The following is a 25,212-nucleotide window of genomic DNA, read 5'->3' on the forward strand; positions in this document are numbered from 1 at the left end:
CACGCTCTTTCTTTCCCATTATGTGTTTAAAAATTCTGATTCTTATTTTTTAAGCTATATTATATGTATGTAGGGAGTAACAATATTCCAGTGCCAGTATCATTTTACTCTGTACTTAATTACACGTACTGTATATCTTTCTAAAATGTAGAGGCGCATGAATTTTTCTCGTCCAAGCATAAAAACAAAAGACGCGACAATTAACTCCCTTTCCGAGAACTTCCGATTCCGATGGGGTCGATGATTTTCTCGAGCCGCACCTGGCCTTGTTGACGACAAGACGTGAACGACACTCGACGGGCCGACGATATGAGCTTCTTTCTATAGAGATATGTAGAAACATATATATATATATATAATGCCTTACGACACTTAAATCGCCAGTATCGCTCGTTGCGTGCGGCTGGCTGGCGATCGCGGTGATCGCGTCTGTTTTATCGCCCGGGACACGAAGCACGTGGTCACGCCGAAAGGAATTTTTCGCCTAGACGATGACGACGAGCAGCATCGTCGGCGTGGAGGCGGCAGACGTGCCGATGGAAAACAGCCGCGGGAGCATCAAGGATGGCGTGATCGATTTCGTGGCCGGTTCGCTCGGTAAATGTCTCGCGCCGCGCGATATTTTTCCCCGATATCTTTCCGTTTATTGACGCGCGTATCCGAACATCTTTCTTTCCGCGTATTAAAAAAGAGTTTGATTGTTATATATTCATGTTAACAACGGCTGACAAGTCGATCATCGATCAAATCGGAGTTTACTCGAGCGCACGTGAAAGTTGCGTCATTATTATGGAGCTGAATTTTCCTCTCGCGGCAAAACAACAATCCTATATAGCTAACAATAAAAGTCGAGAAAAATAAAAAATCACGGAGAAATCTTGAAAACAAAAGAAATCGTCTATACTATAAAAGTGTAAAAACGTAAAAATGGAAAATTATAAAATATGAAAATATTATTGAAAAGTTCGAGGCAATAAGTGTAAATTTTTGAAATCTTTGTTTCTTAGAAGGAAGCATTTGATTGTCTAGCTTAAATTTGTTAATATTTTTTTATGTCAATAAATATGTGTGTAAAACTTGAATTTTTAATGCATTTAAAATAAATCATTTGGTTGCAAAACTTGCAGTTGTCCATATAGTCACGTTGCCCAACACTGATTGCCCAACGCTTATCCGCTGTTTATCACAAAACTGTATATTCTAATATTTAGATAAATAATATATATATATATACACATTTATCTGTGGTAGATTCGATGGGAAGATAATGATAGTATCAGTCATGTAACGTTATCTTTCACGTAAATACCTGACTGATAAACTCAATTAAGTCCAATTTCTAATCACTCTAACTGGCACGAGATCGCGTTCTTATAACACGTCCCACGATTGAAGAATGAAAACTATACTTTACATTATTTAGGAAATTATATATCTAACATTTTTTTTGTACGGTGACTGGCCGTTCGCAAACTGTCCGAATTTCGTCAAGAAAAGTAGAAATTTATAACCGTCTTATCTTTAATTCGCCAACATTGTCACAAGAAATGTTATTTACTGATAAATATTCTTATTGATAAAATCTTTAAAAGAATTAATATCGGAGTATTAATTATTTACAGCATTTATATGTAAACAAGTTAAGAATAGACACTAGAATAATTATTTTTAAATAATATTCTTTACATTTTTTTTTATTTTTCTCACCTGTACCTCAACTGTATCAAGCGTGAAAAAATATCTTATTGTCAGTAGATTAATAATTTTCGCGACGAAAACGTCTTGGTCATCTTGAAAAACACTCGATACGAGAAGTCTCTTATTTTTATATGCAAGCAAATTCTATTTTTATTTTAATAGGCGGTGTAGCGCTTGTCTACGTGGGCCAGCCACTGGACACGGTGAAGGTAAAGATGCAGACCTTCCCGTCCATGTACAAAAGCATGGTGAATTGTTTTCTGCGCACGTTAAGGACAGACGGTATCATAAGGGGTTTGTACGCCGGAACGATCCCGGCGGTAGTCGCCAATGTTGCCGAGAACTCGGTATTGTTCGCGGCATATGGCGGATGTCAAAAGGCGATCGCTCATTTATCAGGTAAATCATAAATTACAACGATGTTATTATATTAACATATATGTAGATATAATATATATGTATAAATATACAAATTATATTTAAACCAACACTTGATCTTTTTTTTTTTTACAGGTGTACAGAACGTGAAAGAACTGAGTTCTTTCAGCAACGCCTCGGCCGGCTTCTTTGCCGCGTTTTTTTCCTCGCTGACGCTGTGCCCGACGGAATTGATAAAGTGCAAGTTGCAGGCTATGAGGGAGGTCGAACAGGCGCAAGCGGTAACCGCCACGGCAAAGTCCACGGTGAATAATAATTCGAATGAACGAATTGTTTAAAAATTTTCTATAGTAATTTTGATGACATGTTATTTTTCAGAAGCCTTGCATAGGACCGTGGAGTTTGACGAGGCAGATCCTTAGGGAGCAAGGTGTGAGAGGCATGTTCACAGGCCTCTCGTCGACGATAGCCCGCGAAATGCCTGGCTATTTCTTCTTCTTCGGCGGCTACGAGGCCACGAGGGAGCTGCTAGCTGCGAAGGGTCAGAATAGGGATGACATCGGCTGGCAAAAGACGATGGTGGCCGGCGCGGTCGGTGGCGCGATGCTCTGGCTGGCGATATTTCCAGCCGACGTTGTCAAAAGTAGAGTACAGGTAACGTCGTTGAAGAACTAAAAGAGATGCGTCGGTTTTCTTTTATATTTCTCGTCTCTTGTAATGAAATATCTCTTCCGTTTGGATCAGGTGCAGAATTTGAAAACGCCCGCCTTGATAGTCTTCAAGGATATCGCACGGCGAGAAGGTACCCGCGCGCTGTACAACGGATTGACACCGACTTTAATCAGAACGGTACCAGCGACCGCGACACTGTTCGTCGCCGTTGAATACTCGAAGAAACTAATGTACGATTATTTCTAAAATCGATCATTCAACATTTTCCACGTTTTCTTTCGTGAAAGCGCCTGCCGCGCAAATGTCCTACGCGCGAAACACTTGCTATTTAGACGTGTAAAATCATGAATTCAATGTCTATATCTGTAAATATGAGAGAATGATGGTATGTATATACATCGACAATAATAGCAGTTACAAGAAATATTTTTCCTAATAAAAGGTATATGAGATTTCTCTCTGCAATGTGTTTTGCGCGCTATTGAACAGTTCTGCCGCGTTATCTCGAAACAAGTTCTTGGATGTAATCACGTTTCTTCTCCGGTGATTTTTGCGCGTCCCAAGAGATATGTGATATCTGCAAAAAATTAAAATTTTCCCTCTTGCGTTACCTATTATTATAATTAACGCACGCAAATTGCGTTACTTAAATCATTCTAATTAAAAGTACTAAGATTTAATTTTTAAAATGCGCCAATTATAGTTAGTTAAATTGCACATCATAGTATTTGTACCATAACTATATCATGACGATGAAAAAAGAAATAGAATCACTGTTATAATAGAATTTGATCAACGTAGAATCAATTTGTAAAATCAATTTTTTTTTTTTAATTCGAGACTTATATCAACGTTCGGAAAATTATAAAAATAACGCTTTGCATTTTTGCATTGCTGTTTCTAGCATAAATTAATATATTTATTTTCTACAAAACTTACCATGATTGGCGTGTAACCAATTATGGACAACTGCCGCATTTTCGCAGCTAAGGGTCCAGTAGGAAAGGATCCACGAAGATTCCTTATTATTAATCCATGATGACCTATGACGAGGACGATCCACTTGACGTTATTCGATTTTTCCTTGTTCACATATTTGATCTCATTTGGTTCAAACTGCGATAGGAAATGTTCTGATGGCACAAGTTGGTTCTGCTCGTTTAAGCAGAAGACAATGTCCTGCGTCATAAAGTGCGGTAACGGACGAATGGCCGATATATCCGTTGTGGTGTTGAACAACTTCTGTTAAAGGTAGAAATGCTTTACGAGATAATATACACAAAAGAATAAGATTAGCTGTTGTACGATGATATATATGTATGTATGTACCTGACATGTTTCTAGCACGTCCGAGAAAAGCAAATTCCCCCTATTCGATTTCTCCAAGCCAGTCTTCCGAAATATCTCGTCATCTTTCTGTAATTATACAAAATTAATTAATATATATATTAATATTAATTATTATTTTTCGTCGAACGTTATGTGTGTTTGTATGGCGAGCAATTCGATTATAAGCGTTTCATTTCTCTTTGCGTACCTTCTCCAGCAAAAGTTTTAAATCGGATTTAAGGAATGGACCATCGTACGAGGGTGCTTCTAATAGAAGGCTATTATTAAGTACGAGGTATTCACGCGGGAAATAATTGCTACGGCATGTCTTGCTCACGTATTCGGGCGCCATAATGCGTTTCATTAGATCCATGGGAAATACATTTTGCGTCGCCAAATACCCTAGAATACGTGAAGCTGCGTATGGATACCTGCCACGGGAAAATCTCGTAAATATCTTTGAAAAATAGGACAACTCTCTTCTTTTTTTAAGAAGTAAAAAAAACGAAGAATATGATTTGTGGTTTAAATAATGCAACTTTAAAAATTGTTATCGTAAGATAATTACTTTTCTATCTCGCACGCTCGAGTAGTATCCCAAGTGTCTTTCAATTCCTCGACGACGTTCTCGTAGATGCTCGAATTGATATTAAGAATACAGAAGGTGTAAAGTAATCTTTCAAGGTCCTTCAATCTCGCGGTCTTTAATTCCTTATTTAATCTGAAATTCAATCAGTCATAAGCATCGCAAATATCAATGGCAATCACAAAATATTAATGGCGTGTTATAGGTAAAAATAAAATAAAATTAAAATTTACCTTCCGATTATTCGGCTTATAAACATTTTGTTGTGTACGGCGATTCGGCCACATGCTTGCGCGATGTGCGCCAGAGTCATCAGCGTATAACGCGGTTCATACGGCGTCAGTGCTTTTAATAGGACCAGAAGCGGACTTGTCTCTGTGAGATGCATGCTGAATCTAGAAGTGGAGTATCCAAGATGAAATCGAGATGTTTGCAAATCAGCACAACAAATTCTATCTTACCGTACTAATTTTACAATCGCTGCGATGCTCACGGTATTCACCACATCTATTTCGGCTATGGTCCTCTGGATGATACGATTCAGGAAATCCGTGCTCCTGATCTGCGTTCTGGTCTTGAAGAAACCCAACGCCGCTATAGCTAGCTCATTGATCGACAAATCATCAACACACTGCTCCAATCGGTACTCGAGCTCGTACATGTTTATAGGTGGCTTTCGATATATATTTAGAAAAAACATAATCTGGATCAGGTGTTGAGGATTAAGCTTCTGAGGTTTGTTGCCTAAATATCTAATGGAATACCATATGAATTGAGAAGAATATGGCTTTGGGGTGAAGGGCGTCATCTGATATATTATGTCACAGAGATACAGCGTCTTGTCTGTGGACAGTCGCAAGGAACGTAACATGCACTCTCTGTCTATCCTAGTGCAGAGATTGCTGTAGAAATCGAACTTCTTCACTGGACTTTTACCGTTGAACGGCACCAAGTGGTACATCATCGTCATCAGTTCATCGTCGGTCAGCTTTTTCATATTCAGCGTATCGAAGGCCCGCATGTATTTGAGAGGCTCGATCGACTTGACCTTCTTGTCGGCGTTGTGACGAATGTTATAGGACAGCTTCTTGACGGCGGACACCGTTTCGGCGCCCGTCATCAAGCTCCAATCCCGGTTCAGGATTTCCAGCGCTTCCTCGTTCGTGACACAGGCATACGTCTTGTTCGGCTGCATCACGATACTCGCATATTTCCGCGAGTTCAGAAAGAGATTGTGGGCAAAGTCATTTTCCCGGATCTTCTCCGGTTGCTGCGCGACGTCGTCGACATCGTTCTTGTTGGCGGCGACGAAATCGAGCCTCTCGACCTTCGTCAGATCGTTCAATGCCGCGCTCCGGGTGTTATGCTCACGATGCAGTGGTGCGCCGAGCACCCGGCGCGGGTAATTGCTGTTGTCCGAGCCGAATCTTAACAGCACCGGGTACGCGAACCGCAGGCGACCCATCCTCCGCACGAACACGCTCATCGCGGAAGACGAGCGTAAGGATGTTATTCGTTGTAGAATTTCACCGTGAATTGCCGTGAATGATTCGCGTCTGTCAAAGTTTGAGACTCACTACAAATTTCGTAGATCCTTTTTTTCACTTTTTATTTGCTTTTTACGGATTGGTGGAGGTTAAAGAGGTTATATTGTATTGTACATTCCTCCCTTCGTTAAAATTTTGAGGTTAGATAGAACACATGTGGGATGCTTGGACGCAACCTCTCGACCTGACATTGCCTGACATCTTACATGTAAAGTGTGAAATTCGTGGTGATCGCGCATCTATTTTGAAATTTGAATTACGTAATTTATTTTATATTTTAAAATAGGTTTCTATTCAATTAATCTTTAATTAAAAAAAAATAGTATAAAATGTTATAATTTATAGAAAAATAATAATGATAGTCGCGCCTTAGCACCATCATAATAAAAGTTTCATTTCTTCAAAAAAATTCACAACTTTCACAGCAAATGAAAATTGCAAGCTCCTTATAATTTCGCAAAAAATAATTCCATTTACCGAAAAAATTATCTTATAAAAATGCTTCCACTGTTTTGATAAAAAGATATTTTAAGTTTAGGAGAAAATAATTATATATATATTTCATAATTACTTTTCGTAAAAAGTAAATGATGGATATATATATAAATTACATCCTAATTCAGTCTTCAAGTTTAAAGAGCATAAATTCATAAAATATTGCAAATATATATACACAGGATGAATATAACTAAATAATGTAAAAGATTTTAAGAGGTGATTCCTCCACACAAATTCAAGACGAAAACTTAATTCATATATGACTGTATATGAAGTTTTATTAAAATAACCTGAGTAGTTTTCGAAATTTTTGGAAAAAGCGAAATTTTTCAACTTTAACACTCTGTATCTTTGAAACTAAACCGTTTCACACAAAATAAGTCATATGAAGTTTTCGTCTTCAATTTGTGTAATAGAAATCACCCCTTGAAATCTTTTACATTATTACTTATAGTATCCTGTATATATTTTTAGTTCCTATCTGATTAACCTTTAATTTACTATATAAAGAAGATGACAAAAATAATGTAACTAATACAGAAAAATAATGACAATCATCAGCAACATTATGGTAATAACATCGCGCGCAGGCTTCATTTCTTCAAAAAGATTCACAATTTGCACAGCAATAAATATATCGATGACGTGATCGAAGTTTATTAGTTGTTGTGCGATGCAATTATTAATACACGTTTAGCTGCCGCACTGAAAATATATATATACGCATGATACGTAACAAGCCTTCTTCTTTTCTTTTTTTATCAAGTATGTACATATACTTTATTTTGAAATGTTAATTGAAACACAATTTGGAACAACATATATAATTATCGTTTTACATCTCTTTATATACAATAAAACTCGATTGTGGCCGATCACGAATTATAATATCTTCATTATATGCACACCTCGCGCACAAGTTTATAGGGACAATTAACTACAGACTTCGATCCTTCCAGCGTGAGAATTAAATGTTCGCAGAATAACAATCGGGAAAGGATAGTTTAATTTATTAACGCTCGTAATTTAATCTCGTTCAGTCTCCAAATTATTTTGATAGATGTACACTGGGAACGAGCTAAATTTAAATTTAAATATTAATACACCGCGTGTAAAACAGCAAGAATTAAGTAGCAACTGATATGAACTCCCCGCTTAATTAGTTTCCGTGAAATCAAATTAAAACGTCCGATACTACTTTAAAGCTTTCTTCTACATTTCACATTTAAGAATACAACGAGGTGCTTGAAAGAAGTTAACGCGAAGAAAATCGTAATTATTTCACGTGCGGATGTTATAATTACTTTTCTACAAGATTCTTCGAGACGGTAAAATTGGCCTCTTCGATCTGTTGTGCGATTCAAATGTTTATTATCGAAAAGTCAGAGTGCTAACAATATATGCGTACACGCACGTACTTCGCTGTCAGAATTGCGGGAAAACGAGAAAAAAGAGAAAGAGATGATAATATCAGGGAAAACACGGGTGGAATCAAGCCGGATGTAATATAATATAATATAATAAAAGGTAATCGAACGGACGAGTAATATGTCTGAAAAGTTGTCGATCGGTCAGTCATCTCTGCGTATCGCGTCGACATAATTTAGTGATCGCCGAATCAATAGTCATCCATGTACATATCCTTCGTCTCCTCCCGCAGCCTGCTCTTGCGTGGATGGTTGGATTCGGAGTTGGAATGAATCTCATTGTCCCTGTAGGGAGTCTATAAAATAAACGAGAAAAGCCCATTAATTTTATTTAACATAATGCGTATCGGTCAAAATTTTTAATTCGTTTCTGCCTTAACTAAAATTTAATTCATTTAATTGTCATTATCTGTAGGCATCATTCTTATTAAAATTTATCGAGTATAAATGGAAAATTCATATCCTAAATAATCTTCAATCGAGAAACAAAGGTGAGAAAGAGAGAATTTATAATTAAAAATTTTAACTTATCGGATTTTTCGGATTTAATTTTAATTGTCTAATGAATTATTAATGAGATCGAGACTTTTTTTAATATCCAACAAATTTAATTTCCTTATTAAATTTTTATAAAAAGCTAACTTTAAAATACCGGACTAGTTATATTTTTATTTTAAAATATTGTATATTAATGTAAAAATTAGAAGAAACAGATTGATCAAATCGGAGTAGCAGTCAATTTAGAAGTAGTTAAATTAAATTTTTCCTCTCTGCTCTCTCTTTCTCTCTCATTTACAAATGTTCTAACTTTGCCAGATCGAATAACGAAAGCTTTTACTTACGTCGTCGAGAATCGCGATCAAAAACTTCATCCTGGGGATCCTGCAGTCTCCTTCCTCGCAGTTAAGAGCGCGCATGACAGGCAAGGGCATCAGCTGTCGCCTCTTCGCCTGTGAACCTCGGCACGCCGGGTTATAGGGTTCTAGTCTACAACACAGCAATCCCTTACGCAATTCCGATTTTCCCAGCAATACCAGGAAAAAGAAAAGAAATCTATAAAAGCGACACTTACTCGCAGTTTACCGCGCAGACCCAGGACTGATAGTAGCATAAAAGTACGGCGAAGAGAATTAAAGATCGCTGCACAAACGTCTGGAAAAGAATTAAGATTACACCATATCTCTTGCGTGATTACGCTCAAGAATTATGAACTTATCGGGGAAAAGAAAGGAAAACACTAGCAATTCCACTTTGCTCCGAATCAGCTCCCTTCCCCGCTTTATTAATAATTCCCAAGTTATTAATTATTTGCTTGAAAGGTCAGGGCATTTGCGCCTGGGTGTACTTATGTAAGGATGATCAAGAGCACCGGGAGGGGGGAGGGGGGAGCAAAAATGATTTGTGCGATAAGTTATCGACAAAATTTTAATGAACCTGTAACGAGTTTGCAGCGCAAAGTACGGCAATCAACGCTAAGCCGATTTTAACTGGATCGAGCGCGGCCAAATTTGACATTGTCGAAGCGTTCTTTCCGGAAGCGGCGGATCGTCGATGAGATACAGCCGATTTTTACGCGACACGGGGCGCGAAAAAGTTACCCTTATACGAGGGAGCAAGAAATAGGACTCGTCCTAACGAGTGATAGAAAGGTCACGTTCGTTTGGTAGCACGACCATAAGTGGCCTGACAGGCCCTCCGCGACGAGACGATCTGGTGCGAAATCGATATTCGCACGGCTTATTTATTCGCCGATGTGGCGAAAACGACGCGAGAAACAACCGCCATTCGCGTCGGCCAATTTGCAGCGTCGTGTTATTATTTCACCCGGAGACATCTCTCGGTGCGAGAGCCGGCCAAAGGTTTAGCCCACGCTCTTCCCGGACTCTACTCGATTTTCCGCTCGCGGCCGCGCCGGCAAAGGGGAAAGGTCGGGAAACGAAGTTTCCAGTCGAATGAATTTTGAAGGCGCCCCGTGCTCCACGTCCCGTCGCTCAAAGCCCAGGTCTAATTTTGAATTTCATTTATCCAATGCCGTAAATCGGTCCAACATTTGCGCGATATCGTATATTCAACGATATCGCGTTCGGTCGCGCGTTCAGCGCTAAACGGCTGCACGACGGCTGCTAAACGGCGACGACGACACGGCGAACGTGAGCGTTTTGCCCGGGTTACGTAATAAAGTGACCGATGGACCTTGATCGTTGCGTAAAGTTTGCCATCAGGTCGGAAAATTATTTGATTCCAACTTCTAGTTCTAGGCGACTATGTAATCTATTATTTATATACGACTGTGACTTCGGCCCTCTTTTATAACCCTCCCGGGTCTCTCTTGCAAAAGAATCCTTATCACGAAAACAAGCGCGCATTTACATATAGATATCAAACAGTCTTCAAACAATATCTAAACTAAACGCATTAGGAAAATCCAGCGTAATTGTAAATATTCATTGAAACAACGTTGAAACAGTTTGAAAATTCAAACCTGTTCGGAATGGAGAGGACCAGCTTTCAAAATTTCTCCTTAAAAAACGGAACAAAGTCCTTTTATTTGCAAAATATCGGGAGTACGATTTCTAAGAAAAGACATGAGTTATTTTAATTTACTTTCAATTGTATATATTTCAGATTTTTTCGAGAACTTCTTCGGCTAATGATATTGGGAAAACTTTACAAGTGGATTATCTAAGAAAATGTGAACAGAACAAAAAGTGTGTTTTTTCACGAAAATTCCACTTATTTATCTTAATATACTTTCTTCTCCATCGTCGGTCGATTCGTTAATGTCGGTCTTCGACGTGATTGAACGTACCGATCACGTAGCACACACGTCGTAAAAAGCCGTCTCGTAAGAGCGTTTTTAGAATACGAAAATGAATTTCTCTCGTTCTCGTACCCGCTTAAAACCCCGGCGTAAATATCGCCGGGTCGAGATTATTTTCCGAGACTCGTTTATTATCGATCAATGAATAAATAGGTTGCATCTTCCGAGCAACGCGTATTAATTTCGCTCTCTCCATCTTTCTTTCTCCCTTTCTCTCGTGAACTTCTCCGAATCTTACAATGGAACATTTCGAGCGCAAACGTTTTTTTTCTCTCGCTACAAATCGACGTACATTTATGTAGCACGCGATGATATTTCCTAGTCTGTTTTCGTCGTTAATTTGGAAGAATAATTTTTCGACGTGCAATAAAAAGATTTGATAAATAACACTTTGATTTAATTTTTTAACTTATTTAATTACTAATAAAGACAAAGAAATGTTCCATAACTCTGCACATTTAATAAATAAATGCTGGACAAATGTAAATATAAAAAGGAGTAAAAGTAAACACGCACACGTCTCCAGCAGAATGTTTCCTCGCCGATAAAACTCGTTTATATAAACGCATTCGAAACCGTACGCGAATATACAATTATATATGTACCGTGACAAACAGCAATTAACTCATTTCCAATTACGTGCGTCATTAGAAATTTCATGCTACCTTCTCTTCACTTAGTTTGCTGTTATTAAATATTTTAATTTCATTATCCATTGATATATTCATTCCTTTTCCTTCATTTGTATGTACTTTCAGATCGACTGCTCTATTAGCAACTCTCTTCATACAAATAGTACTTCTTTTAAGGGAAAAACTTATCTGAGTAACGTAAAAGAGAATCTAGCAATTGCACAAAACATGAATTAGCTATGAAATTGTAAAAAACGCGATTGCAGAAAATGTCGAGCTTTAGAGTTGGAGAAAGTATAAGGAATTTTTCTTACCGCATTCGGTAAACGCAGCCGAACTTTCTTTTCCCCTACTAAAACTACAATTACCCAATTAAAGTAACTTTGATTAAACGCGAGTTACGGCTAATTCTGATCGCTCGCCATTCGAGCTGATTGTAATCGATGAATATAGTATTGTCTCCACGTAGGCTTCATACAGAGGGGTGATATGAAAGCATTTGAAAGTCCCCGCTTGATTATTATCGCACGAGAAGTTTCAGTGTATAATAACAGTTTAACGCAAACAATTTACTGATAAGCGAGATAATTCTTAACATCGCTTCCGGGTATGTTCCCTCGGTTGCCCTCCCCTCTCGGCACAATAGAGAAAATGCCACGCGACAGAAGAATGTCTTCGAGATTAAAATATTAAATCTTCGCAAAAAGATCCTTGATAAATGAAGAGAGCGATAGAATAGTTGATACAAAAGGCTCCATTTCTTTTTCGCCGAGAATTTATTTTTTCGATTCCTCGTTCATTGACTAATTGAAGTATTTCTATAAGCAATGTTCTGCTGACGTACGCCTGATAAATTATAAAAATTTTGCAGTAATCTACTTGTACTCCGTATCCCGTTATTGTTAAGTAATTGGAGAAAATTGTGACTAAAAACGATGCCCCGCTCATTCATGTTTTGCGATTTGACCTACGTATGAATGTGGAAATATAACTTGATATTCTGGTGTATTAACACAAAATTTATCAAAGAGCTCACTCGGTGAGAGCATCAACAATAGGGGTAGACACGATAATAATGTCGCACACAGCCGATTTTAGTTAATTGGCGGCCATCGTAATTGCGGAAATTATGTAAATTAATTGCTACGCGTTTAATAAGGTCCCGTAACTCAAAAATCGATCCGATTACACATGATATCTCGAGCACAAGAAATCATCTTTTCACCTAAGAAAATCGCTATCTCTATAACAAAATTATAATAAAGAAATTAAATACATTACTTCCTTGCTATATCATAATAAAAAAGGACGCGAATGTTGAGATCACAAAATAAATTTAGAGAAAGCATAGAAGATCATAGTTAATTAATTTAGATGAAGTTCTCCTAAATATATTCAAAGTAAAATACAAAAACGGAATGCGAATCGGGTCATGCTAAAAAACAAGTATCACGGATGCATCGTTAACTCAATTAGAAAACGACGTTTGTCAAGGGACAACACGACTGTTAAAGAACGCCCCGTTATTAGGTCCTCCGAGTAGAGCCGCGTAAACGAAGACAAATATGAACTGACGCGACATGATCACGATATTCGCGATACTTCGACCTTGAGGATGATATTAATTATTAAACATGTCGTGCGTGGACCTTAATTCGCATCCGTCTTCGTTTACAGATGGCACGATACCGAGTGTCGACCACTCATTCTCGTTAAATCCGCTTGCACAGGACGTGTAATCTCATTTTTGAAAACAGCGCAACCTTAATTCTCTCGCGCGTTCCTGTTTATGTTTCCTCGTATGCGAAACATTTTGCTGCCACGCCAATATCACGTGGGACGATCCCGCCCAGATTTGGGACGATATTTGTTCTTTGTCAAAAGGTCACAATGGACACGCGGTACACGAATATATCTTTCAATCACACCGGCGAATAATTTAATGTTCGTTATTCGTCGAAACGACAATTACAGTTATCGTATATGGGCGAAATACGATCGTAAACTAGTAATGATTTCAGCGGTATAATTATCGTACAAAAGCAGGTGTTCACGTTTGAGCTTCAACGCGATACCATTATCAATTCGTAAAAAGTATACGATACCGATATAATAACGCGCACATTCTACTAACAATCGCAACCTACTCCTTCTTATTATCAATTTACCTTTTTTCTTGAATATTTGTCCAGTTATTTTATCAAGTAATAAATCGTTACAAAATCAAACATGTAGAATGACAGAAAGAAGTGTTCTAAATATAGAACATACTAATAATTAACATTATCATGTTTTCCATCTCACCGCATCGCATTAATAATGTAGCACGGTAATTTCGAAATGAGCAGCATTTGAAAAAGCCTTGATACGAATTCGGTCCTACGCAAGTTCATTAAGCCGTCATTTAATTAAGTACCGTTGAAAGTCAGTCTGATTAGATGCACTGTAAACAGTAATATACATATAGAACAATTTGCACGCAGGACTCGAATGAATTGTAAATAGATAAACAATAATGCATATATTTGGCAATGATAAGCATCCCAATAAATAACGGCGAATAATCAAATGTGACATTAAGACAGATCAAATGTGAAATATTGATGTCATATTGAAAAAATTTTAAAGAATTTATATATAGTTACACATTTAAATTTTGCATTTGCATTCAACAGAATGGCAAAAATTCCGCTTTAAGTCTTAGCCTGCAGAATATCCAGAGTTTATTTACACACACACACACACACACAATTTATTATTATATAATTAAAAAAAACCCGAACCTGTTTTCCTTCCTTTAATGGCATACCAGAATAATAAATGCTGATAATCAATTTGCGATTTTTCATCCGCGAGTGAAAACTAAAAAATACAGTCATCGGTGAAAAATGAATTTTTCACCGACGGCTGTATTGTTTTAATCGGAGCGTCTTTCTCCGAAGTCTTCAATACCGAACAGGTGTGTATACAGGGGGTTCATTTTTTTTTACGTGCTCCTTTTTTATTCGCCCTCTTATTGCATTATTGTGGCAATATCAATTACCAAGGTCGGTAGATCGGTGCGCGTACGAACGCTCGTTATTTTCGAGGGAACCTTATCCACTGTTTGTGCATGCTAATGGTAGTGGGACCGCGCGCGTTCCGCAAAAGTGGATTTATGAAGCGAAGTGTCGCGTATGTGAAAATTGATACAAATTTCATATGGCTTTCAGACTTACCCGCGGTATTAAATGCCGACCTTTTACGCCGACGTTTCAACGCGGAGGGGGCAGGAGGAGGGAGGGGGTTACAACCAAGGTGGTTTCTCCGCGCCGCATAAGTTCAATTACATTTTTCTCCCCGCCATGCGATCTCAGCCGATATTGTTTCGCTTTGCAGCGTAATTTACGAGGCCATTATGCTCGTCTTCCGTCGTCGCGGTGGTTTGTTTCTCGCAGCGCTAGAGAAATAAATTTTTCTCCCGCATTCCGTTTTCGAAAACAACATTTCCTCCCTTAAGTGAATTTAATCGTTTCTCAGACGTTTGCGTTCGTAAGCAGTAACGAATTGGAATTTTTTTTTTTACTCTTGGCACGACCGGTGACTTGCAGCAATTGCGCTAACAACGTAACCTTTACTTGCGCGATGTAACGTGAATTATTTTACGAAGGATTATCGTTTTTCCGTCGAAAAGAGAAGCCGCGCGGTCGAAACTTATCGCGCAATACAGACTCGCCTCCGACGAAGGAGATTTTAGAAAACCTTTGAAATTTAGAGACAATTTTATGCTGAAGATAAAAGAATGCGAGAGATAAAAGGGGCAGAGATTGCGGTTAGCAATCTCTTTCTAAGAACTTTAATGCAAAACATTGAAAAGCTTCGCCACAAACGATGACCTCCATTTCATTTAAATTTGATCGAAGAAGAATCGACTTTTAAGATACAATTCGGATACATCCTACATACTCACTATAAAATATCGAAAACTCAATCAGTTCTATTTTGAATCCAGCTTCGTGTTTGCTACATTTGCGCAAGTAGAAAAAGAAGAAAGAAATTCCGTTTCGAATTCTCAGTTCTTGCATAGATCAAGTACGCGCTTTCATTTGGTGTCTTACGTCACCTGACGTGCACAAAAAGGGGTAGATAGGGGGGAGGCAGGTAAAGGGACAATGAAACAGTACCAGGGTACTGCACGCTACTAGCGACCATGACTCATAAATTACGATTACTCGGCGGTTCAAAGTTTTCCCCCTCCGGAAGAAGCGGGATATCAGCTCGGTGGTTTCTTTCCGACGACTTGATGCTGACAAACGATCCCCTGATTCTCGATTCAGCCGAGTAATCGTACGGCAGATTCGCTCGTTCGTTCGATCGCGGTTTTATTGGCGAGTTAACGACACGCATTTGCGTAGGCGTTATCGGAGGGGAGAGAAACGAGGCGAGAGAGAGAAAGCAGGGGTATGAGACGACGGATAACGAGATATAGGTGTGGAGAAGAAGGCAAGAGATCGAGGAGAGAGAACTGAGCTGGAATTGGAAGCGGGACAGGACGGAGAGCAACGGGGTGCGAGACACCCCACGCGGGGGGAGGGGGAAGGGGACGAGAGGGAACCGGCGGATCGCTCGTATATAGTAACGTCTCGGATGTGGGACGTCGTGGCGTCTCTTCGTCTGGTGGCACGCAAAAAGCGCCGTGGATGTCTCTCCTACACTTTTTCCTCTCGCTCTAATCTCTATAATCGTCACCGCGCCATCCGTTTCGATTCGTTTTTTCCCCGTCTTATCATCGCGACACGATCGAAGTCGCGTGGTGTGGCGGTTTCCGCGCGGATCCTTCTTTCCGCGGTCTTTCATTCATTAATTACCGCGCGATATATATCTCCCATTTTCTATCCCTCGACCCCGTCGCGATAAAGGGTTCGCCCGTGGGTCCATCATCCTTCGACGATTCCCGTATAGATACGTAGATTATTGTCCGAGTCTTATACAGGCGACGTGACGGGATTATCGCGAGAAGGAACGATTTTTGCCGGAACATCCACTCGCTTCGATTCGGAATTGTTTTTCTTTTAAAACTCGGTCAGCCGAATCGCGTGCGTCGATAATATTTTTCTAAACAATCTTTCGAGTCCTTTGTTTCTCTGTCTCGACCGCGGAATGGAACGTCAAGTATTATTACTTGACGCGAAATCATAAAAATTCTTTATCCATTTTCGTTTATTACGTCTACATCGTTATACGTTTTATCGTTTTAATTTAGCTTGGTGTTTAACTTCTACCGATAATAACGCACGCGGTGAAGATACTCTATATAATTAACAGATTAACGCGGAGAGACTTAAGGAATTATTAGCCTAGAAAAAACACAACAGCTGACGAGAGGGGTATCATCGAGAATTTAACGTTGAACGAAAACACTCGTCGTAAAGTCACGAAATCGCGCCGTTCCGTTCACGGTCATCATATACATATGCGTCTAACTGGCAGCGAATAAAGAAACTTTATGCATTCTCTGGCGACTACTCGGACCAGACGTAATGTCTCCAGCATCCGCAACGGTTACTTTTGCCCTTTGATACGCGGTTCGTTAGTTCCGGTCGACAATACACACGGTATATCTAACTAGCAAAACTAACTCGCAGCTCTGATACGTGACTAAGAAACGCGAATGACAAAACTCTGAGATTTTTAATGATAAAAGTAGATGTCCACTTGCAAAATGTTCAGAAAGCGTGAATAATCTCTCGACATAAGTATTATAAATATGTAATTATGAAATAAATTATTCATAATTCCGTAAAAATTTTGTTTTTACGAATAAATTGATATATCTTGTCAATTTAATAGTTAATACGTAATGCAAATTTTTAAATATTTCTCAGAATTTTTAATTATAAATAACACATTTGTGATATTATTTTATATCGTATATTCAATTACTTTTTTCTAAAATTTTCCGTACATTTGATTGGGCGATGATTCGTCATTTTTAATTCGGTTTAACATGTTCGCGACAGTATTTTCACCCGTGAAAAATATGACATTTCGCGTATCGTATATAGTACACATTGCTACAGCGACGATGATATGTCGAGCTCGTAGCCTATTCGACAAACTGTTGCTGCGAACGCGATGACACATATTGTCAGAAGTCTCGCTCAATCAACATCCGTTCTACGTCAGATTTTTCCCTTTGACGTGACTCAATTCGCGAACCCCATGACAGAACCGTTTTAATGTGACTCTTTCGATCGCAGGCGCAACACAAAGAAATATCCGAGCGAGTATAAAGAACGGATTTACTGCAATCTGAGAACGCAGAATTTCTGTCATCCTTGAAATATATTTGTATCAGTTTATCAAGTGTCGAAAGAGCACGGTAGAGAAATTTCAACGTACCCCCTCGCGGATGCGAATGTGAATAGATGCAGGTACAGATAAATGGATCACAAAACTTCCGCGTCATCGCGGGAAATTTACCTTTAAAACCCCGCGTATGTAGGTACACTTTTACTTATAGGAAATACCTTCCTTCTCTCTCGCTCTTACCACGAAAATAATTCGGAACCATCGATCTACCTACCATCGGGGCGGCAGCGCGACATGCGGAGGACACTAATTCAGAAATATATCTCCACGTGCGGACATACATACGTTACGAGTAGTGGTGCATTCCGTGCATCAGCGAAACGAGATGCACTTTTCCGCTCTCAATTTCCGTTTCAATTGCAAAACTAAAACTCGAGAACGCCGCATCCCGTATATCTCGCGTCCGGCCCGCATTGCGATCGACGACGACTAATCTTCCATAAACGAGCCGCTTCCCCAACTTTCTCTCCACCGCGAGATTTTTATGGCTTTCGGCAACCGATACCTTTACGATCTGACGTTACTGAAGTAACAAATCCGCGAGTGTAAGTAAATTGCCTCGTATTCTCGTTTATTAAATTTAAAACAGACGGTCGTCTCCGAATTCCCGAAGCGAAAAAAAAATGGTGCACAAGAGGCGTCGCATCGTCTTGCGTCATCGAAAATTTTTTCCTCCTTCATCTACGAGACATTCTCTGTTCCGCAGAAATTTTCAATGTCATCATCGCAAAAACAAATTTTTCCTCGCCTCGTTACGTTGCTTCAATATAAAAGAAGGAAAAAAGAAATCGATATCGTTTACGATTAACCACTTCGTCGAGACGGTCTTTGTGCCTCTACAAACTATCATCCTCGTTCACGGGAGGGGGGGGGAAGAAAAGCGGGACGCAAATCGGAGACAAGAAACACGATTAAAAAAAAAGGGAAGACGGAGGAAAAGAAATCGTGCTCTAAATATTGGTCCGCGACTTTTTTAAATTATATTATTCGTAAACGTGATACTCACGATCGTCATCTTGCTGTTGAAAAAACCTTCCGCTCTGTTGTCTCTCGCTGTATAACCACGGTAACACTGGTCCCGTCTGTCTTCAGGGGCCCGCCTTAAATCTCTTCTCTTCCTCTTCTTCACAAGTCGCGGATCTCGTCACAAGTGACGGCTATTGCCGGGCAATCGGTGGAACGGGGATGATCCTCGCGGCGTGGTAAGCTGGTAGCAGGGGGGTACGTTTTGGTACCGCGAAACAGCTGGAGAAGACCAGAAAGAGAGCTCTGAGAGAGTTTCGAGGTCAGAGGGCGAATGATTGGTGGTACTCGCGCGGGCTACATTTATACCGCGGGCTCGCTCTCTCTCTCTCTCTCTCTCTCTCTCTCTTTCCCATCCCCCTCGCTACTCTTTCCCACCCCCTACTCTCTCCTATCCCCCCGTTCTTCGTGGAGCTCGCGAGAGAGCAAGAGCGGATCGGCTCTCTCTGGTGGGCGCCACGTATCCACCACCACCGTCGCCGATGGACGTACGCATTCCTCCTCTGTTCGTCCTCCTGCTCGTCCGAGGGTGCGTATCCTGGCACCGTATCCTTTTACGTCATCGTCACCACCGCGGTCTCCACCCAAAAGGTATGAGAGCATAGAGAGAGAGAGAGAGAGAGAGAGAAAGGGGGGTAGAGGGATTGATGGAGAGAAAGAGGGGTTGAATTTCGTTCGTGCAAAACTGAAATGAAAAGTCGCGACTGAGAGATAGAGACGTGATTGTTGGAGCTACGAGGGCGGACGTACATGCTTCGGGTACAAACGGCTCGTAAATAATATCCTCGCAAGAGTATAAGGGGGATTTTCATTATCGTAGCGTGAAGGGTGACCGTCGTAAGCGGCGGAATATATGTACAGTTGCAACGCACGGGTTTCCTTCGAATGCGCTTTTATCGATAGCCTCAGGCTCGCCTTTTTACTCTTTTTGCTCTTATAAAAAAAAACTTAGGTACTTTAGCTGTCGTCGGAATATTATCCTATTGTCGAGAAAACCCGGATGAATTTTCTAGTTTCGACTTTGACATTTATGCTAAGTTTTTACAAATAAAATGTACCGAATGCACGCAGTCAAAAATTACAGTGGTTTCATTATTCGGCTCTTCTACTGGGAGATCTTTCATTTCATTGCGCAAAAAGCACTCGAAATCTCTTCCCCGCATATTCGTAAAATTTTAATATTTGGGAAAGTGTATATTTTCTTGACATGCTTAAATCTTCACGCACACGTAATCGTTATAGATATAATTGTTACATGAACTATATTGTATAAGATAATAAAATTTCTAGCTTTTTATCAAAGGCAGTTTTTTATTTTTTCTCATAAACTGTCAATATTTCACAAAATAAGAAAGATAAAAGATATCTTATAAAGTATCAGAAAAAAAGAAATATTTATATTTTGATCTTTTCTAATATCTTCGTAACTTTGTGTAGATATTTTCGTCATTTTTCCAACAAAGGAAATATTGAAAAATATAATTATTTTCGATTCATAAAATTGTTATCGTAAAATTGCGATACCCTTTACTTATCGGGGTCAAACTGACGCCAATGTAGTGGTCGCATTGCCGGGATTTAATCGTAGTAATTGCAAGCGAAGATTATGATAGATCATGGATTTATTTAAGATAAACTGTATACTTCATTGCCGAGACATACGTGACGACCGTGAACGCGCATTTGATGCAATTACGGCGCCGCGAGTGATGCGCACCCACGCCACACGCAGTAACAAAATTCTACGAGATATCGATGCGATTTGCGGAAGCGCAAAAGGTTATTTCTAAGAATCGCAATCTCTCTGACGAGAATCATCGTTGCTTATTTACGCAGAATTTGTATATACAAGCAAACATTGATTTCACATTCTACGTACGTAACCACAATTCCATTCATCGCGATGCAAGAAAATCCTGCAAGCTCACTTCCAAAGGAAAAACGTTCACGTTCCCTTTTTCTTTTTTTTTTTAATTTTTACCATCGTCCTGCGTTCGTATATAAAAATTTCCAGGAAATTCACAAAGTATTTCACAATCATACATAGCGGGACGAGATTTTTCGTGATCTTTTATAAATTACGATCCCCCCTCCTGCCATCAACGTATAGTTATATCTTTATTATTATGGACTCGGATTTCCCTTCGCTGTCCTCGAAAAGGATCCGTGTAATAATCTGCGCGAATCATTCGATCAATTAATTAAGAATAATTGACGCTTGTCAGCTGGATCTCGTTGGAAAGTATAGGCGAGACTCGTCAAGATATTGTCGATACAACGCAAAAAAATAAATTTATTTTCGCGATTACGCGCCTGTATCCGTCCCACATCGGAATACCAAGTAGTACGACCAAATGTATACGCCAACCGGTAACGTACACAATGAGCGACGCTCGAACAATGCAAATTACGGAAAAAACTTTGTTTATGCATACATTTCTTGGAATTATATAATAGCACTATATTTTAGTAGCAGTATTACACGAAGAAAAAAGATAAAAATAAAAATAAAGAATGCTAAACAGTATCAACAGAAACACCAACTGTAAAAACGTATCCACTCCGAAAATTTTATCGTTATTGTATTGCGTGTAATTTCGTTTTTCTTAATTAACAAAAATGATTTGGATTTGAAAGTTTATGGCACGCAATGACGCTTTTAGCGTATAATATTTGAAAAAGGTTCAATTCAATTAATGCAATAAAATTACACATGCATATTACATACACTGTTTTATGGGCATAATAAGTTCACGCATTTTTGCAATGGCTAACGAGTATTTAAGATAAGATCACGTATCTTTTCACTAAGCGGGCTGTACGATATTTAACGTATTAACGTCCCAAGGTCCCGGTACATGGAACCACAATTGCATTTCGGTCATAACGTGCAATCATAAATAGCAAAATCGCGGTACACTTCAATTAATTTGATAGACATATAAATCATATATCAATAACGCGATAAAGCGTACGTATGATTAATTGAGAACGCGAACGATTTGTAATCATGCATGAACATATAAAAGCTTATGCCACGATTTCGGGGCCAGTGCAACGCCGATAAGGTGGCGCGATAGAAAGCATCATTAATTGAAAACACAAAGCAATTCACGAAGGTATAACAGTCATGTAACGATTTGTTGGATAAACAACATAACTTGATGGTCGTTGAATATCTCGGAGGAGACAGTTTATCACCCTCGTTGCGAAATTCGTTTCTACTTACTGTCTTCGATTCGATTTGTTATTCTTGCCAATGGAATAATTCTGTCACTATGTTTTCACCATTAAATGACATGACTTTCATTCAATATTTTCATTGAATGAAAATATCACAAAAAAATGTGTCTTTTTCTACAAATTCACAGACATAACATTCATAATTTTCATTTGACTTTAAAAATTAGAGAATTTTTTTCTATAACTATCGCTGAGAAAGGAACAGAGCTTAAAACTTCCATTAAATCTCTATTCTCGAAGTTTAAAACGTAATAAATAAAATAAAAATTAATATTATACATTTTACGTACTTTTTAATCATTTACTGTAACTTCGATCTCAATTCCGCTGTCTTACTTTGTCAGCTGTCGCGTAATAAGTTTCTCTCTTTTAATGTCATATTATAAGAAATGAATAATTAATAAAAACGATTACTAATAGCGAATTGTGTGCACGTCAACGGGAGACGGAAAACAGACTTCGCGGCGCCTTCGTTTCTCCAGCTTCTCTGAAGTAACTGTATAATTCAATATATTCATAAACGTAAATCGTTACGTAGAAACGCATATCCTCGCGACGATAAGTACAATGTCTTCTCAAAGCACTCGTATATCCTTTACGCTCGTTTTCCCGATTTGCCACAATCGCCAGCGGGCAATTTCAGCAGCTTGCGATCCGATTAACACCGCTTTATACAATTTTTATCGTAATTGAGTAGACGTGCCCTCAAAGGGAAGCTTTGCTGCCGTGTAATGTTGCACCCGTTTGTTTTTATCGGCAAATGCCGAGCTGCATAATTGCATTCTAAGATAGATTGAGTCATAAATTTATACGCAATTAGTGATTGTATAAAACGGAGATTTAATCTGCATCTAAATTATTGTAGGTACATCGTGCAGGCATTTATAGAAGTATCACATTAAATCACCTGTCATCTTAAACGTTGTTAGTGATAAAGCGTCGATAAATTTTATTTTAATTTCTAAATATCATTAATGAAAAATCTGTTCGGATTGAAATATCTATTTTATAAAGTGAATAAAAATGTTTTTCTGTCTTCCGCAACTTATTATCAATGCCATATTTGCATCGTAACGAAGACGATAGATTAGAAATATCGACAGACAGCGTGAATGAATTCACATATATCGTGGGTCGTTTGGTGTCTTGTCTCTAAACTTCCGTAAATATCTTTGCAGATATCGTGTAATAATAAGCTAAGAGTATTCCTTTCTCTCCAGGATAAAGTAACTTGCTTATCTCTCTTCCCAACAAACGCGAAAGTTACAAAATGATCTTTTTAATTTCTGTATTAAATTCAAGCGACAATGTTGGATATTTTTTTTTAATGTGTTGCAGTGAAAGACGCCGTCGTCGCGATTCACTTTGCGAAAGAAATTGAGACGTCGCTCAAAAGACGCAAGACTACACTACTTTCTCTTGGCAGAGGTAGAAAAAGAAAAAGAGAGAAAACATTTCGATGGCTTAATAGCAGTCTTGAACGCATGAATTGCTAGTCGCATCAATCTCAAAGGTAAACTATTTTTCTAAATTAAAGGATGTTTGACTTAACGCCCACTCATATATCCTATGGCAGTCATCGCAGACTGTCAACGAATGCTCGGATAAAATGATGTATACAGGATTTTTAGTTTTCTTCAATAGTTTAATTAAGAGTTGATTTTTCATTAAAAAAAGTTTATATAAAGAGGCCTTGTTTCAGAAGATGTTAAAAATTTCATAAAATTATCCGCTTTTCTGATATTTTTTTTTAGATATTAACTTTCATCTTTAACTTAAATTGCAATGAACGTTGTACAATTTTTTAATGGAAACTAAATTATTTCCGTGCGGAAACGTCAAAATTTTGTGATCCCAAAATTTACAAAGCGGTGATAAGAACAGCTCGGGCAACTAATCGAAACGGTAATAATAGATTATCGAATTGAAACGGCTAAAGTTCGATCACGCGGCGATGAACTTTAACCGCGTGGTTCCGCGCCCGTTGAATTGCGGGATATAATTTCGCTCTTCAGACTTTTGCAGCTTCTTCAATAAGAGAGCGCACTATAACACGCCCGTGACTTTCCAGAAGACTGAATTAACAGCCGATCTAAACGCTCTTACGCAACTCTCACCACCAGCAAATTGATTGACAATCGATCGCTGAATGACTGGCGATTGCAGCATGCGCAAGGGAAACGCATTGATCGCGAACTTTTGCCTTTCCATTACCACCCCCGACAATATGTAACTCGTCGTTCAATTAATCGACATTATTACGTAATGTAATATAGATCTTGCGAATCAAAGAGAATGCGGTTCGCCTTCTTATAAATATTTATTTCTTTCTTCGATCTTTTGATTAGATTTCCTTTTTCACCTCGAAATCGAAAAATCCCAACATTTGTAAAAACTCGCAGTCAAAGAATACATTTAAGAATGATAAGAAAAGAATTGAGAGATTAAATGAAACTGTAGCTTATAGAAAAAGTCGATTCAAGCACGATAATTAATGTTAATAGTAATTAAGTGATCGTTCAAACGACTTGCATGTTACATTGAGTGCTATAATCATTATAATTTTTCAAAAATTAATGAAACTTCAAATTTAAGAAATCCCAGTAAGTACATGACGTATTTTATTCGCTATTTGTTCCGCTCACTATACACTTTATAAGTTCTTATACGTTTTAGGGAAGAAAAGCGTGAGTTTTTTTTAGTTTTCTTTTCCCCCATATTATATATCTCTCTTCCGTAAATCTCTCGCAACCTTGAAACGCGCATTTATGTCAACGTGATCACACACAAAGGATCTCCTTTTCTCGACGTTCTTCCCCAATCCTGATCGAAAAAGTAAAGATTGAAAAACGAAGAGACGGATTTTTTTCTAATGGGGCGGGACCGTCGGACGGGAGGGTCAAACCGCAAGACGGAACCCATTTCTGACGAACAGCTTTGTATACGTGTATCGCGTGTTTACGGTTGTTGTGAGCTTTGCGTGGGCGCTGGCGCCGGCCGTTCATTC

The 25,212-nt window shown here is 38.7% G+C and overlaps 3 protein-coding genes and 1 long non-coding RNA gene across 4 annotated transcripts; 2 read left to right on the forward strand and 2 right to left on the reverse strand.

The window, feature by feature from the left end:
- The first annotated feature begins 265 nt into the window (after positions 1–265).
- Positions 266–3,211, forward strand: LOC105457567 (mitochondrial ornithine transporter 1). Its single transcript, XM_011702307.1, has 5 exons — positions 266–597; positions 1,861–2,097; positions 2,212–2,381; positions 2,455–2,730; positions 2,821–3,211. Exons 1-5 carry the CDS (start codon positions 492–494, stop codon positions 2,992–2,994), a joined length of 963 nt encoding a protein of 320 aa, XP_011700609.1. The 5' UTR covers positions 266–491; the 3' UTR covers positions 2,995–3,211.
- LOC105457566 (FAST kinase domain-containing protein 5) lies at positions 3,091–6,727 on the reverse strand. Its single transcript, XM_011702306.1, has 7 exons — positions 5,125–6,727; positions 4,897–5,058; positions 4,646–4,798; positions 4,286–4,508; positions 4,078–4,164; positions 3,688–3,990; positions 3,091–3,325 (listed from the first exon to the last, which is right to left on the reverse strand). The coding sequence occupies exons 1-7, from the start codon at positions 6,147–6,149 to the stop codon at positions 3,248–3,250; spliced, it is 2,031 nt and encodes a 676-aa protein (XP_011700608.1). The 5' UTR covers positions 6,150–6,727; the 3' UTR covers positions 3,091–3,247.
- A 598-nt stretch (positions 6,728–7,325) lies between these two features.
- On the reverse strand, positions 7,326–19,238 carry LOC105457568. Its single transcript, XM_011702308.1, has 4 exons — positions 18,946–19,238; positions 9,208–9,287; positions 8,978–9,122; positions 7,326–8,431 (listed from the first exon to the last, which is right to left on the reverse strand). The coding sequence occupies exons 1-4, from the start codon at positions 18,952–18,954 to the stop codon at positions 8,327–8,329; spliced, it is 339 nt and encodes a 112-aa protein (XP_011700610.1). The 5' UTR covers positions 18,955–19,238; the 3' UTR covers positions 7,326–8,326.
- Positions 19,239–22,007: 2,769 nt separating this feature from the next.
- LOC105457569 lies at positions 22,008–25,040 on the forward strand. The gene is made up of 3 exons (XR_975414.1): positions 22,008–22,081; positions 23,544–23,718; positions 24,277–25,040. It is a non-coding gene; the product is annotated as an uncharacterized LOC105457569 (long non-coding RNA).
- The last annotated feature ends 172 nt before the right edge of the window (positions 25,041–25,212 follow it).

This window comes from Wasmannia auropunctata, unplaced genomic scaffold, assembly GCF_000956235.1.
Source record: "Wasmannia auropunctata unplaced genomic scaffold, wasmannia.A_1.0 LD335207.1, whole genome shotgun sequence".
NCBI lineage: Eukaryota > Metazoa > Arthropoda > Insecta > Hymenoptera > Formicidae > Wasmannia > Wasmannia auropunctata.